At 34.0% G+C, this 18069-nt stretch overlaps 1 protein-coding gene across 4 annotated transcripts in view; it reads left to right on the plus strand.

The window, feature by feature from the left end:
* LOC115878141 (transcriptional activator cubitus interruptus) overlaps positions 1–18069 on the plus strand; it is a 234971-nt gene that overhangs the window by 201962 nt on the left and 14940 nt on the right. For all 4 annotated transcript variants that reach the window (XM_030894515.1, XM_030894518.1, XM_030894516.1 and 1 more), the window contains one exon: positions 15650–15748. In XM_030894515.1, coding sequence (XP_030750375.1) covers positions 15650–15748 — 99 coding nt within the window. The remainder of the gene's footprint in view (positions 1–15649; positions 15749–18069) is intronic.

The following is an 18069-nucleotide window of genomic DNA, read 5'->3' on the forward strand; positions in this document are numbered from 1 at the left end:
GTTACAATTTCAAGTAAACCATATTCAAAAATGTCAAAAGTTGACATATGATATGTCATTCTATTTAGAGTGTTATTTTCTATCGAACAGAGTAAAAAAATACCGAGGGTGTCATTTAAAAATCAAAAGACACTTCCGGTGAAACAGGAAGTGACCAAAAATAATTGAAAACATTAATCAATAATCCTAATCCTTTTGTTACCTAAAAAAATTTAAAATAGTATAGGAGTGAGCCACTTTCGATATGCACCAGGTATTTATATACAGTTTACTAAACAATTTATGAAAATAGAACTAAATATAAAAAATATAAACCAAACATTTTAAATTTGACAAAAAATATTCGTTGCGTTTTTTGCATCTGAGTGTAGTAATTCGATCGACTGAAAAATTACTTTTTTGCACCTAAAGATTGAGGAACGACATGCAAAAAATAACAGAAAGTACCTACAATTTATCTGTTAATTATTCTGAAAGACACAACTGTCACTGTCATGGATGCTCCCGCTGCGCGCTGGCCGAACTATATCTATTTCAGGCATTCCAATACGATTTTTTTCTCTGTATTTCTCATGCCGAACTATTTTTAACGGCCAGTTAGATAACTAAACTAAACGAGTTAACTGAGAAATCGTGTCCGTGTTCCACGGCCCGGCCGTCTCATTAATAACTTCGTTTGTGGCTCTCGAAATGATTCTTTTTCATATGCTAATTCGTCAATTTCAGGCGGAGAGTGGTTCGTCTTTGTTGATAAATCTCCTTTTAAATGCGATAACTACGGCCTGAAATTGCCGCTATTCAATTTAAATCGTATTTATACGGTGCGGCTTCATTACGACCGATCGGTTATACGCTGACAGTTTGCTTATATACAGAGCAGTCCACGAAAATAGTAGATATTTATTATAGAGGGCGTCCCAGAAATATAGGTGCAAGTATTTTAAGGGGTGCTAGATCTGGCCATCAAAGAAACATATTTTCTCTTTACCATTTTTAAAATAAATTGATTATAATCGAGTTATTTAACTTTGAAAATTTAAAAATATAATGGAAACAGTTAACTAAGAATAAACACTAAAATAATTAATATTTCTCTTTGAATTATAAAAATACTTTTACAGGCTTAAGTTACATTTGTTTATTTTTTTAGTTTTGTCGGATATTTACTGTTTTTAGTAAAATCTCAAATGAATTGAATAACTTAAAATTCATTAGCTAAACAGATCCTGGGGTCTATTTGTAGCAGCTGATTTGTTTAAATGTAGGCCACACGTTGACTATTTACATATCCAATAATGAACAAGGGTGACTCATTAGCATATTTCGAAAAAGAATTTTTTTATGAATATATTAATAATTGGTATTTCGAGTCAAATTGTCGTTATGAACCGCGTGTTACAATTTCAATTAAACCATATGCGAAATGTCAAAAGTTGACATATGATCTTGCATTCTATTCAGAGTGTCATTTTCTATCAAATAAAGTAGAGATATACCTAGGGTGCCATTTAAAAATCAAAAGTATATAGTCATTTCTGGAGAAACAGGAAGTGACCAAAAACAATTAATTGAATGCGTCAATCAATCAATTCAAAACTCAAAAAATTCGAAAAGTGGGTGAAAAAATTTGATTTATTCAGTATCATTGGATTCATCGGTAGCAGATGACTATGCATCTTGGTGGAATGTCTATCTCGGACTATTTAGATCATGAGTTAATACGCCGCTGCGCCGCACAGTGGATCGACACAATGCAATTTGCTTGACATTCAGCAATTATGCAAAATTTCTAACTTGTTAAAAATAGTGATAACTTTATTATATATAACTTACTGAATAGTGCAGGGGTGTTTTTCCAGAATATATATTTTATTTGAATTACCGTATTAAATTGACTATTACCAATTAAACTGCATAATTTCATACTTATTCCAAAACTTAATGAACTTTTTATCATATTGTTATTCTATATGAATTATGACCTTGCGATTTGTCCAGTTCTTTAATACCAACATGTATTCAATAACAATAATTTTCAGTCTTAATTATTGTATAGTGTATCACAAAATTTTCCATAGCCATCTTTGCTGCAAGCGGCTGCAATAAAACTTTGTATTCATAAGTTTAGCATAAAATAGAGAAGTCATACCCATCAACAAATAATCGGGACTCGGTGGGACTTTTTGATAATTACGAGAGAAAGACGCAAACTATAATAAATTTCGCTGAAAAATGTATATTTTCACGGAGAATAGAGTTAAATAAACACCCAAGTGTTTCAAAATTTCTTTTAAATTATTCGTTAAAATATGGGCTAAAACTTTTGTATGGGGCACATGAATTAAGTCATTTATTTAATCCATAATTTGCTCTATAAATTTCCCACATATTAAATATCTTTAAGAAGAAACGCATATATTGTATACCATAATATATAGTTTTGGGTGAATTTTTCAATATAATTCGATTTTAGTTGATTAAATTATGGCTTTCTAAATATGTATTTGAAGAAATTTGTATTAAAAGTTTAAATACGATTTTAAGTGTTATGTCCAGCATCAAACATACGATCGTTCTACTATGCGCCGGCGCCGAAAGAAACTAAACAAGCGACACTCAAAAGTTTTTTAATATTTTCTGGAAAATATTGAAAAACGAAAAAGAAAATTTTCAACATTTTTTTTTTCGCAAAAAAAACTCATGGGCGTGTTTCTGGGGTCGAACTATACTACCAGTTAAAATACTTCCACTTATTTCTGAGACACCCTTTGTGTTTTAGGGAGCATTTTTTCTCACCAAAGAATGTTAAAACGCGAGAACGTAGTTCAAGTGTTTAATTTTCTGTGGATAAAATTTTCTGTGGATCAATTAAAAGACGAATGTAATGCAATATAAAAATACAAATATAAAAATTTAATAGGAAGAATTAGCACCAAGCATTGTTTTTAAAAACGAATTAAAGATAGCATTTGTTGATATGGTAACTATGTTGTTGATACAAAAAAGCTTGACAAATTGGGAGTTGTGTGATGATGTCTACTTCGCTGAATGACGAAAACGTCAGAATCGAGATTTCTTTCAGTATTTTCACTTTGGATAGTAAAATATAAGTGAACCAACTTTTTTGAATGTTCAAATGACAGTCGAAGAGGTGTGCTTATTCCTAGTTTGCGAATAATCGTTAAATCATGTATGCTTAGTACAAGAACGAAAAATGCAAAATATTAAGTAGTACTACTGATACCAACTGACACATTTCAACATTTTATGCCATAATTGAGGACTTTATTTTCTTAGGCAAAAAAAAGTCTTCCTACTTTGGGTACCCTCTCGCCAAGGGATAGAATGCAATGAAAAAGCAAATGATCTAGCTAGAAAAGGACCGAAGACTCCACTAACTGGACCAGAACCGTTTTGTTTTTCAAGCTGAAACCAACTAAAAGCGAAACTGAAGAACCTGGAAGACTCCATCCGTAACCTGAAATGGGAGTCCCCCAACGGTCTAAGACGCTCGAAAAAGTTCCTCAGGACTTACAACCAAACCAAACCAAAGATTTTTCTTGATTTAAGTAAAAACAATCTTTGGACTGTCACGGGGTTTCTAACAGGTCTCCTCAACGAACACATCAGTATGCGGAAGCTGAGAAGCAACTTCGAATGCAGATTTTGTGTGGAAAATTGGGAAAAACCAGGACACCTGATCACTGAGTGCACCGAAACGACGACTGTTCGTGCCATGAACTTTGGTACGGCCGATGTCGAGAATGGAGAACTAGGCTATATGGAGCCATCTCAGATACTGGCTTTTGTTAAAGCCCTGCGACTATATAATGAGTTATAACTCGTTATAACCCAAGAAAGGGAAACACACAATAGATCTGATTAACTTCGCTCCTAAATATTCTATATTCTACATTCTACCTCTTTTTAGAAAGTGTTGCAAATATACCTGAAAAAATGTTAGTGCTCAGTACAAAAAGGAAAAATGCAAATTATTAAGTAGTACTACTGATACATCTCAATATTTTATCTCATAATTATATAGGTACCTAAAGTGTAACGAAGTCTAATGTAGTGCAGTTAATTAAATAATAACCACCGCTTGAGAAAGATTACAGGATAGCTTAAGTCAAATTAATTAACCAAAAATATCCTGAGAAATGATTAATCGTTAATCAATTAGGGGGGGGTGAGATAATAACTTCTTCTACTAACAAATCTTCTTTTACTAACAAATCTAACCTCAAACATGAGCCTATCACATTCTCGACGTTGTCGACATTTACCCTCATAGTCGACGTATTGTTCACACTACGCCCAACTCTGGATTTCAAAAATTCCTTGTCCTCTTTGTGAACAAAAAGCGATAACAAAGAAAGGAGATACCGATAAAATTAAGTCGCACATGTTCCCGCCGAATATTTTTATTTTACTCCATCTCCGTCGTTTTTTGTTCTGCGGCTGAAAATAGCGAGGGCGAGCGAGACGCTTCGTTAGGCAAATCGTCAGCGAGCAAGCGCGCGCGTACGCCTCGCATGCTAACGGGCCAATTAAAATAATTGAGGCTTATAAGTTTGACAGACGCATTATCGCCGTCATTGTTTATCGTCGGCCCGTTTTCCCACACCTCATTACCCGCTTTTCCGTACGCGCCGTTTAGTCGAAATGAAAATGAAACGAAAGAGGACATAACACTTTAGTCTTGATACTATCGGTATTTTTTCATGTTACAAAGTACGATATCATTCCTCTACAGTGATATTTTATCATTCTTTCGTGTCAAGTATTATACTTATTCTGTGTTCTTATATAGCTGGGCCCCGAAAATAACTACTATAATGAGGAAAATCGAAGTCTTTAAATTTGGTTATTTCGTCGGAAGTTGCAGTTACCTTTTTTTCTCACCGTCCTATGTTAGACACTCTGTGATCTGTAAGTCTTATTGTGTTTTCGCCTTTCTATGTCTGCACCCACTGTCCTCTATCTCTGTATCCTGCACCAACTTGCGCAGATTAGGTTATTAGTCCACTTGAGAAAACACTATTCATGTGAATTTCAAGAGGAACTATAAATTATATATTATTTATAGGTTTTGGCCGTTTCAGGAAACTTGACACTTTTTATAAAATTGTTTGATATCTTGTCGTCTTAAGTGGTTCGGCCCTACAAGTCTCTAGATTTAAGTATTGAAATTATCTTGGCTGGAACACTGTAATAATTAATACGGTTTCATAATAAAGACACATTGTTTATTCGTACGTTGTATCTTTTATTGAAAATAAAAACACTAAATCACCACAATACACCAAAACACTTTTACTTTTACTAACTAAAGTACAATCTACAAGTTGAGCGTTTATATACTCACTCAGTGGGCACCGAATGGGCGTGGCAAAATCTAGCCAACCGAGTCAGAGCCCACTGAGCGTAACAGTTAGATTTCCGCCACTAGAGTAGTAGGAACAAAGAACTTGAAGGAATTGGACCGTTGACTTTGTTCATACTATCTTTACATTTATTAATTCTGATGCTTTCATATGCATCTAATTGCCTGTAATTTGAGACTTGTTTAATTAATTTTAAATTATTAAGATCTATACAATGTTCTTTATCAACAATATGTTCGGCAACGCAAGATTTATCCGGTCTACCATATATTATCTGAGCTAAATGTTCTTTAAATCTAGTTAATATTGATCTTCTAGTTTGCCCAACATATTTCTGATTACAATCTTTACAAGAAATTTCATAAATCCTTGACCTTTCCAGTGGAGGTGTTTTATCTTTTGGATTACCTAATAATTGTTGTAATTTATTATTAGCACTATACACAAGTTTATAATTGACATTCTTAAAAATTCCTTTTAGCCCACGGGATAACTCTCTATCAAACGATATCGAAAAATACTTAGACGTATCTTTCTCCACTTGCAAAGTCGAATTTTCAGAAATCATTAACCTATACCTACGTTTTCTAATTAATTTATCAACTAGTGAAGTAGAATATCCATTACACTCAGCTACATTCCTAATGTAATCTCTTTCTATTTCATATCTTTCGTTGGAAAGTGGGAAACTAAGTAATCTATGAACTAAGAAATTTAAACTAGCCATTTTATGTTCAACACTATGATGTGATTCATTAGGAATATATCTGCGTGTGGTCACCACATATGGTGTTCAAACACTCGGCAGAAGAGCAGAAAAACGAAAAGAATTTGCTGAAATTATCGCTAATTTTCAATTAGAAGAGGCAACTGAAGAGGAACAATTCTTTCATAATATTACGGATTCCGTGGGTCCTTCATTCAAAACACACGATAAAACACTTAACTAATTTATTTTCCAATTATAACGACAATAACAATTTTTAAATACAACACTCTTATAAAACTCTTTGTCAAACCTTTGCCAATTAGTCCACAATCTGCTATTTGAACTCTATTTAAAACTGACTTACTGTCAAGCGGAAACAACAACATTCTGGATCTTCCGCCAATGTCCAAAAGAAGAAGAAGAAAGATGGCGAGCCATTCAAATTTCAAATTCGTAACACGTCTATTTGTTGGACCTCATCCGATATGGAACGTGTACGTGTGAACAAACTCCATGTTTGAGCTGGTCGTCCTTGTTTTCGTTTGCCTTGGGATTCCATTCTAACGCTGATTTCGCTATGTTACCATCAGGTTTCCGCAAAATGTGACCTATCCATCCCCATCTTCTTTTGCAATCTGATTGCCTACTTCTGGTTGGTTTGTAAGATGAAGCATGTCGGTATTGCGTATAGTGTCCGGCCAAAAGATTTTTAATATTGTTCTCAAGCAGCGATTGATAAACACCTGTGGGAGGTTGGTAGATATTTTTGTCATTCTCCATGTCTTACAGCCATATTGTAGAACTGCTTTGGGGTTAGAACTGAATATTCTTAGTTTTGTTTATGTGAAGAGTTAACGGGACGTCCAAATTGATTTTATTGGACAAAAGCTCGCATCACCCTCCTGATTCTGCTGACAATATCAGCAATCAATCATTGACACCTGGATAATAAATTCTACTTATTCCGTAGGCTTGAAATTAATATACAAAAAATTCGGCGAATTTTTTATCTGATGTTAAACCTTAAACCTCTTTCTTACTTTCCAAACAAAACTCTCAACTGCTATATTCCGAATATGATGTGTAAAGTGTTACAATTCCACAAATATTGTAATGTCTTTCATCAGATTTATTTTACTGCGTCGCCTGATCTCTACGCTCACTGCTCATCGGAATATTAGATTTAACTGATAAAACCTTTGTTTGCCGAGACACTCCAGCGATGATAGATGTATTAAACTTGTTCGGATACACTTGTAGGTCTCATTTGGAATTATCAACGTCGGATTGAGACTTCTAGTTTCATAAACTATAAAAATTACATTAACTGGCATTATTTAAAGATAATACATTTAAATGGGGTTGTGAGTTTTTATTTTTCTAATAAAATAATTAATTTGCAGCCTTAGATTGACGATTTGATAGCCCAGACAGAGTCTTTATTAGGCGTGGTCACGTTACAATTAATAAAGTTATATACATTTAACATATTAACCATAATTTCCTGGGCCACTGTTTCTTCATATTTCATTTCTGATTTTATAGTTTAATCTACCTTTTTATCACCGATAAGTCGTATATTCCCAAACCGTAAATTTTAAAATTATTGATAATATTTTTTATATCGACAACATTAAATCGTAAACTCCATATTTTATCGAGCTCATTAGCTTATTAAGGAAATACTTACGATGTTTTTAGGACTACCATGGTACGAAAATCGAAACAGTAGGGGATTTGCCCCGTCCGTACACGTTAACATCTTGTATTAATTAAGAGCTAAAGTCAGTCTACATAAATTAGTATTTCATTTTATTGCCATGGAAAATGAAGGTATTTGAAACCGTATCTCTAAAGCAAGCGCAATCACATAGATGCAGAAATATTAATTACCTACTACAAATACGAATGAATAAGAAATATTAATATTCTTCTTTCTTGTTCCTCAACCCGCATTCATCTACTCCTGGATATAGGTCTCTCCTATCTCTGTGTTTTGTGCTGTATTTTATCACTGTTTATCTGCCACTTCCCTAATGTCGTCCACCCCCTTATGTTTACACACGCAAAATAAGGTTTTATACGTATATATTTTATACGGTATTATACGTTTATAGATTTGTAGGGATCGTATTGTTTTTAGAATGTGTCCCAATCTACCGAAGGCGGCTATCCATACTATTATAATCAATATTATAGCTTAATAAACATAAATAAATTAAGAAAACCTATTTTATTTAAATTAAGACGCCTATAAGACAGGTAAAACATGTGTAGACGGGGCTAAGAGGGCTTAGCCCCCCTAAATGACAGGTGTAGTTCGTTTAAAATTGGTTTTAACCTCAAATCAATATTATCTTATAGTAACCTAAACCACCCCAAAAGACTTGAGGCCCCTTAAAAGTCAGTGTCTAGTCGCGCCACTGCTTGCCAGGCAAAACTGACAGGAAAAACGTTATATACCAGGTGCGTTTCAAAAGTGGCTCTAATTTTTTTTATTTTTTCAGATAAAAAAACGAAATTTGGTATGTTAGTATATGACATAAATTAGGATGGATTCACGTATTCAATTGTTTTTGGTCACTCACTTCCTGTTTCATCGGAAATGACAACAACTTTTGATTTTTAAAGGCCACTCTCGGTATATTTCTACTTTATTTGATAGAAAATTACACTCTGAATAGAATGACGTATCATATGTCAACTTTTGACATTTTGGCTTCTAAAAATATTGTATCTTAAATTTGAATCTAGAGTGGCTTTGTTAAAAACAATAATTTTTAGTCAAGGGGCCTTGGAAAAATAGATTTCATCATCTAATGTTTTTCGTGTCTTGTCCTGGTCGATTAAAAGATGCCCAAATCGTATTTTAAATCGTATCTCAAGTTTTTCAAATGGAAAAAGCATTTTTTACGAATAATTTGGTGCCACACACTTAGTTTTTAGAATGAAATTGTCGTTATGGACAGCATCCTACAATTTCAAATCAACCATATGCGAAAATGTCAAAAGTTGACATATGATATGTCATTCTATTCAAAGTGTCATTTTCTATCGTATAAAGTAAAAATATACAGGGAGTGTCATTTAAAAATCAAAAGTTGTAGCCATTTCCGGTGAAACAGGAAGTGACCAAAAACAATTGAATATGTCAATTAATCCTAATTTATGTCATATACTAACAAACCAAATTTCGTTTTTTTTATATGAAAAAATAACAGTTATAAGTCAGTCACTTTTGAGACGCACCCGGTATACACGGGGCCTAAGAAATTTGAAAATTGAAAGTAAACTGCTGAAAAGACTTCGGAAAAATAGAAACAATGAGAATATAATGAAGAATATAAATAAATTAAATTAAATTAGAAAAATAATAAAAAAGTTATTAAACATAAAAAATGGAGAATACCTATTTTATTTAAATCGAAAATTATAGATATTGCAGATTTATACAACTTCTTTCAACTAAATTTTCAACAAAAAAATCAACTAAATTTTCATTTTTTTTATTTTCTCTAAAACGGTATGGAGATTTGGAAAAGAATCTATAAACGGGATTATCCATTTTAGAACAAGCAATTTTTTTATGAAGAATTCATTTTCCTCTAAATGTAAATAAAAAAGTTTTTTCTCTTGTAAAGACAATCCGGGGACATACTGTATGTTTGGATGACTCGATTCCTTGATGACCAAATCGTCTCACCGGGAAACTATCGAGACAAAAACGCGTTCGGCCGGACCGAAAATAGCTCATCCTCTGGCTCCACATTTATCCGCCAGATGGGGCCGATGCCTTCCAAACCGTAAAAGATCGCTTTTTATGTCCCTGTGCCCAGCCTTCTGTTCAAACACAGCGAAAACCCGCTCTATCTTGATGGTTCCTCTCTGCACGCGCGTTGCTTTCCTGTCTTTGACGTGTTTATTTACTCTATTTCGTCCAGTTGTTCGGAAATAAAATTTTATCGCCCAGTGCAGCAGGCGACTGGAACACGCCAGCCAGTTACAAAGTTGCATCGAAATGTTTGAACTGAGAAAGCATTAAAACGAAACTTTAATGCTTCCTTATAGGTATCATCGCTTAATGACGAAAGTCAAACAACCAGTGTTTCATAAATTAACTAATACAATATTATATGGATTTTAAAGCTGGATTTATACTGTATCAATTTTTATCTACATCTAAAATCAATCTCTCAATTTGAATCATCTAGTTTATTAATTCTTATTTACGCATTCATCCAGTTTGCTGTTTCACATCTTGCACACTGTCACTGTTCTCTATTTCGTTTCCGTAAAATGATACAAAAACAACCTTACCAACAAAGACATTGACGTGAGACATTTAAAAAATGTCTGTACCTCTGTGGCGGATTCATCTCTTCAAAAAAGTCCTGGGGTATTTCGCCACTGTAAGAAAAGCTACAAAACAAAAATAGTTCTTTTTTGTTAACACTGCTGCGTTAATCCAACGAAGACAAATTTATTAGCGGTGACAAAAAATGCTTAACGTTTCGGGAAGTATATCTCTTCCGGAAACGTGAAGCATTTTTTTATCAGCGCGACCTTAAAGATCTATTGTGTCTTTCTTGAGTTATTGCTCATCATACAGTCGATAACTTATCATACATCGGGATCTTCCTGTTGTAAGGAGGACAGGGTATTTCCTATCCTCCTCTGACAATAGATCCGAGGAGTTGATATCTACCTCCTATGAGGGTATGTACTCTTCCACGGTTTTGGTTTAGCCCTCCTTGCCCTTCACAATTGAATATCTCTTCAAGGTCGAAGGACTTGTCTCTGGCTGAGGTACCCGTGAGGTGGAGGCTGGAGGATCTGTCTCCATTTTTTTCCACCTCTTTAACTTAGATCTCTCCTTAGACCTGATACCGGTATTGTCCCGAATTTATAATAGCGGATATATCCATCTTTCTCTATTTATATTTCTTGGATTTGAGGTCAATTACACCACATGGGTTAGGAGTCCCATAGCTTACTCCCATGTAGAAGTAAGAGGACGAGAATACAATGGGTTGCCCCCTGGTGCCCCAAGGTTGAAACCAGTAAAGGCTAGTGTTCTATCTAGCCACGCATCCCTCTAACCTGGTTCCGCCATCATATGATTTAGGTTTTTGGTAAGGTTATCTTCTCTTGGTTTGGGCTGTTAAGATAAGACTCCCCACACCCTCTCCCCGTGATACATGGCCACAGACAGTAGAGGGTGCCTGGTATGATAGACAGGGTAGTTCCATCCGGCATCATTATACGTCTTGGTGCGTACTTTCGCAATCGGGTTAGACCCAGCCAAAGTGCCAGAGGGGATTTCCACTAGCACCTGACTAGGAGCTTTCACACCAACGACAAGGTCTCGCATCTCCTAGAAGAAGTTATTATAGGTTAAAGCCTGGTGTAATTTTTTAAACCTTCTTCTTCTTGCGGTGCCGTGCCTATCTTCAGGCGTTGGCGATCTCCATGACTATTTCGTGGAAGAGTTCTCTTTCTTCTGCTGCATGAAACAGCCTCTACACCCCCAGACCGGCCCAGTTCCGTATATTTCTGAGCCATGGCAGTTTCTTTCGACCTACCCATCTTCTACCTTCGACTTTTCCTTGAATAATCAAACGAGGAATATAATATTTGGTGCCACGCATTATGTGTCCGAAGTAGCTAACCTTTGATGGTGGTTAACAGTTCCCGATCTTTGTTCAGCTGTCCAAGAACTTCCTCGTTGCTTGTATGTTCGGACCAAGAAATCTTAAGGATTCTCCGGTAGCACCACATTTCAAAGGCTTCTATTTTATTTATATTCTCGACTTTTAGCGTCCTTGTCTCGCATCCAAAAAGAAGAGTGGAAAAGTGGTGGATATGTAACAACGTAGTCGCAATCGGGTTTGCAGTGACAGGTTTCTATTAGTGAGCGCGGTATTCCATTTTTTGAATGTTCTACGTCCCATTTCAATTCTTGCTTTTACTTCTTCGTCATATGTATTTTCACTATTTAGCTGGCTTCCTAAATATCTGAAATGTGGTACTTGTTCAATATTGTGCCCGCTGATTTTTATCGGTATTGGATTAATTTGTATTTTACCCACAAACATCCATTTCGTCTTCTTGATATTTATATTAATACCCCATTTGCAACTAGCTTCATGTATCCAATCTAGCAACGTTTGCAAGTCTTCCTTTGCAAGTCCATGCTTTCTGCTTTTTGCGACAATGGCGGTGTCGTCTGCGTACCTTACGTTATTTATAATCTCGCCTACAATTTTAACGCCTTCTATTCTGCCTCATTAAAAATGTTCTCCGAATACAAGTTGAATAATAACGGTGACAAAACACACCCCTGTCTTACTCCTCGTTTTATTGGGATGTCATTTGTACCTTCATCGACCCTAACAGCAGCAGTTTGATCGTAGTATACGTTTACTAAAAGGCGCATGTCATAGTTGTCTACGTTATGCAATTTCAGATGCCGAAAGAGGTCTGTATGTCTGACTCGATCAAATGCTTTTTCAAAATCGATGAGGCACACATAGATGTTCTTGCGAAATTCGCAGCACTTTTGCAACAATAGCCTCATGCAAAACAGGGCTTCACGGGTTTTAAACCACTTTATACTTAATTACGACTAAGTATATAAAAGAAGATATTGTTCAGATCTAGATATTTCAGATGGTAGGTACGAGATAGAAAGATTAGTGGTAACACTTCGGCAATCGGTTTCCTGAATAGTGCCATTTGCAAGGCTTTTAAAGAATATATATTTTTGTTGTAATAATGCTAAATAAAAATGTGAAAAACCACAGTATATCGGACAATTTATTCCATTTAAAGAAAGAAATTCATTTTCGAGTTACAAAATAAGGCGAGGGCGTTAAATAACTCTTAACGAGGTGCCACTATCAGGCCGGAGCAGCCAGAGAGTGCACAAATAAACGGCAAAAAGAAAGAAAGTAACCGCAGTAACACAAATGAGTAGTAATATCCGTCATCGAGCGGCGCAGCAAACAAACATCGTCAGCTTATAAATAAACGGTGGCGGTGAGGCAGGCTAAATAAACATTTCCGATGCAAAAATAAATCATTAAAACGAGAATAAATATACGAGAGAAGAGCACGCAACCGTTGCCAGCACCGAGCGAACGCTGCTTCTTGCTCTCCATTTGCGCCGGAGTCGTTCTTTATTATTATTATGACTTTTGCTTCGGCGGTGATCACGATGACATACCAATGAGTATTTATCGATTGCAATCAATACAGCCAGGCGCAATCAGTGTATATTTATGAATCTTTAGATAATTTTCGAACTTTTATTGTGTTTATTTTTCATATAAAGGTCCCTTCTACACATAACGATTTACCTGTCAAAACATCATGTAAAACATTGTGGCAAGACGAAAAAACGGTCTTTTTGACTGTTCTGACTTGAAGTGAATTAAGGCGGACATTTGTCCTATACTGAAAAATATAAAAAGTGTACAGGGTCTCCCATTATCGTGTATTTTGCAGGGTTTCTCGTTTATGAGTATAGAGATACAAAGATGCAGTTTGCACATCACTGTTTTTTTTTTATGAAACAAGATGCTACACACAGATTTGTCCTAGCCGTCTTAGTTCCTGAAATACAGGGCAAAATTGAAAATGTTGCATTTTTCGGCCCCCTTCGTATCTCGGTTTTTTTATAACTTATCGAAACGGTGAAAACTGAGTTTCATAGAGTTTTTATGTAGTTTTATGTAGAATTTTATTTTACAAACTTATGTTTTTTTTAAATGGTATGTATAAGTATATATATATATATATATATATGTATATTATATATTTTATTTTATTTGCCTTGTTATGAGCTTTCTAAATATATAATTAATTTTGTAAACAAGGTAAAAAAAATAACAATATTTAACTTTCTAACATAGGAGGCCCATTTAAAATAGTAATGTTGATTGAAAGAATTGAGATGATACGCAACTTAATGGGCAAATTTGTGACAAAGCTGATTTGATTTGCTGCGGCCAAAGCATAGAACATTCATTTTCTATAATTCGGCTAGCGAAGGCATATCAAAGACGATGTGGAACTGAAAGCGACTGTGTTGCCATATTAAAATGTGTAATATCTGTAATACGTTTGACGAAAATATCTCTGGATCAAAAATCCGTCCATTCACCCACTCTGTCGACTGAAAGCAGAACTACGATACAGTTTTCATTATCCGCTACTCTATAAACGACTATTAACGCGCAGCGGAGCAGAGCTAAACTAAATCTCGGGATTCTCGGACAGGCTGACGGTAACGCCAGCAACATCTCGGACAGGTTTTGTGCCACGAAATCGCCCATAAGGTTGTGCATCTTCTTATTTCTTGAATTATCGATAGTAATCGAAACAATCGAATAATTTATTCGACGTCAAATTTTGGTTATAGACTATTCTACGGTACGTCCTATATGTAGAATAATTGCACAAGTGCATTAACAATATCAATAACTCTGATTGACAGCGTGTTATCTAAAAGTTTTACAAATTTATTTTCAGTGTTAAGTATTTAAGTATAGTTTTTAATAATTTCTCTCATGTTGTCGACACTAGTTGGTCGAGTTTTGTAAACACTGTCTTTATAACATATCCCCATAAAATATCTTTGCCCTTAACCAACCTACAACCTAACCAGACTAGATAAAGTCAGGAGCATTTAAGTATTTTATTAATAATAGAATTTAATACTAAGAGAATCATATCAATTCTTTCTGATGTGGGATAAATTTGCATTTTAGGCAAATTTCTGAGAATTTTTTTTTGTGTGTTTTAACTGAGACAAAATGATAACTAGTTGTTAAAGTTGGACTAATTAGACAGCTATGTTTGAAGTAACGTCAGACCACCTAGATTTTATCAAATAATAAAGATCTACTCAGATCAAATCATGTAAATGAAAATATCTAGGAAAATTTTTGTTTCAAGGGTAAGCAACTTTAATAGTATTTTGAAGAAACATGAATTCTCCATTGAATATCGGAATAATATGCTGGGTGTTCCATTTAAAATAAAAGAGTAACATGCTTTTAAAGGCGACCAATGTTCAATATTAATTTTCTCTCACCCTGTATAACTTTTTGGATCAAGTTTTAATTTGATTTAAAGTACAGTAGTTAATTTAACTACATATTACGCTATACCTGGTAAATTCCAATTTAGGTAGCTTTTATTGTAATTTAAAAATTGTTCTTTATTTCTAGAAAATGTTAAATATGTCAAAAACCGGTACATTTTAGTCATCCGGACAGCAATTAATATATAGGGTGTTCCATTACAAAAAACACAACTTTGATATGTAACTTTTTTTGGGGACACCCTGTAGAACTCTCTGTATTTTTAAAAAGTACTCTGAATTAACCTACATATGCTCACAAAATTTCATTTCAATACAAACTGTCGTTCTCCTTGGAGACTCCGCGGCGTATGAGAGGCGCCACCCTATACATAATTCGATTCCGATTGTAAAAAAAAGAAACTTCGTCTTTATAGATTTTATTTTTATGTTCTGATATTGTTACAGGACTGGGACTGAGTTCTGAGTACCTGAACGCAAGAGGCTTGACTGATCTACACCCTGCTTCTACGCTGGCCAGCAGTGAATTCCCCTTTAGTTTAGACGGTAAGTTCACTCCTAAATTACTTTCCTCATAAAATAGTCGACAAAATTATTTCGAGTTAATTTGCTTAATTTGTATTCTGTTTTCTAACTACTTCCGTAACGTTTCTAACCTTTGGTCGTAAAATTAAATTACTCCTTTTTTCGGGTATTTCAAAAAGCCGTTTAGTATTCATTTTAAATAAAGTTATAAAAAGTTTTGTTTAGAAGTTTATTTCTTCCTTAAAACGCGCGTACTAAAAGTGTTAATTTCTCTTCGTCTTTATTACAGTCGTTGATAATTTATTCGTTTGTCGGTTTTCTGATTTTTCTTGTTAAGAATTCAACGAAGTGACTGCTTTTTTAAGTTTCATTTGTTAAAAGTGCCGCAGACGATACAAGATAATATATATTCAAGGTCTATCAGGAAATAAACATGTCGTAAAACTACATTCATTCATATGTTGAGACGAAATAAACATATGTAGACACAAGGTGTCCCAGAAATAAGTGCAAGTATTTTAACTGGTAGTATAGTTCAACCCCAGAAACACGCCTATGAGGTTTTTTTCGCGAAAAAAAAATTGTAATTTCGGAATTTTTTGAAAAAAAATTTGGAATTTTTTTTTAGTTTTCTGTTAAAAAAACATAATTTCTTGATAATATGGCAACATAGGAAGTAGATTAAATTTACACGAAAGAAAATCCAGAAGAGATCCAGTGGTTCTCAAAATTTGAGCAAAAATCATTTTTTTGGAAAATTTTCAAAGTAAAATAAGTCCGTTATTTTGGACTTATTTGAAAAACGGTAAAGTGAAAATATGTTTCTTTTATCGAGATCTATCACCCCTTAAAATACTTGGGACACCCTGTATAAGATACACTATAATAGGGCTCTCGTAAAACAGAAGAGATATAAAATAATTGCTTATATTAAATTAAAGTTGCGCTTGGTTGAACCCTACAACAACGTATAGGTACAACGCAATTTTTCAAAATCTAAAGAAAAATCGCATTACCTAAAATATTTGAAAAAAAAACATTTTTTCCGATTTCATTTTTATATTTTTCTCTCACTATTGGAATAGACATGACAATAGAAATTTTACTTTCCCACTGTTACTTTTCCTGTTCTACAAGTCGATGTTATTAGATTTTTAATCTGACGTTTTTTTTTACCAGAGAATATTCTTAGAATTATTATATATTATATATCAACTATATTTTTCAAATATACCGGGTGCGTCTCGAAAATAGCTCACCACTATAATTTTTTTATTTTTTCAGATAAAAAATTGAGATTTGTTATGTTAATATATGACATAAATTAGGATTGATTGACGTATTCAATTATTTTCTATCACTTCCTGTTTCGCCGGAAATGACTACAACTTTTGGTTTTTAAGCGGTACCCCCGGTATTTTTTTACTTCATTCGATAGAAAATGACATTCTGAATAGAATGACATATCATATGTCAACTTTAACATTTTTGCATATGGTTTATTTGAAATTATAACATGCGGTTCATAACGATAATTTGACTCGAAATACCAAGTCTTAGTGTGTGGTATAAAATTATTCGTAAAAAAATGCTTTTTCCAAATATGCTAATGAGCCACCCTCGTTCCATTTGAAAAAATTGAGATATGATTAAAAATACGATTTGGGAATCTTTTAATCAGCCAGGACAAGACATGAATAACATTAGACGATCAAATCTATTTTTCCAAGGCTCCTTGATAAAAAATTAGTGTTTTTAACATAGCCATGGCACTCTAGTTTGAAATTTAAAATCAAATTTTATATTAAACAAAAATTTCAAAAGTTGACATATGATATGTCATTCTATTCAGAATGTCATTTCCGGCGAAACAGGAAGTGACAGAAAACAACTGAAAATGTCAATCAATCCTAATTTATGTCATATACTAACATACCAAATCTCGTTTTTTTATCTGAAAAAATAAAAAACTTATAGGGGTAAGCCACTTTTGAGACGCACCCGGTATAGACCTGTGTTTTTATTAATTTTTAAGAGCTTATTTATGGCTTTCCAAAATACAATAATATAGGACACTTTTCGAAAAAATGTATATTAAGGTATATTGCCATAAGTCATTAAAAATATTTAAGTCTTTTTCTAAAAGGCTTAAGTCAGATTTATCATCAGATATATTTTTATGATAAATTTTTAAACAGCAGCATTGTTAGGCGGCAGCCAAGCAGCAGAATAAAAAAAACAATGCTCAATACCACCAGTAAATAAAATGTTAGTTTTTCGGAACCGGTTTTGATTATTTGTCGTGTTACGCGTGCGTAGTGAGACTGTTTTCTTTCAAGTGA

This window comes from Sitophilus oryzae, unplaced genomic scaffold (genome assembly GCF_002938485.1).
Source record: "Sitophilus oryzae breed Bouriz unplaced genomic scaffold, Soryzae_2.0 scaffold_1500_pilon_pilon, whole genome shotgun sequence".
Classification (NCBI taxonomy): Eukaryota; Metazoa; Arthropoda; class Insecta; order Coleoptera; family Curculionidae; genus Sitophilus; species Sitophilus oryzae.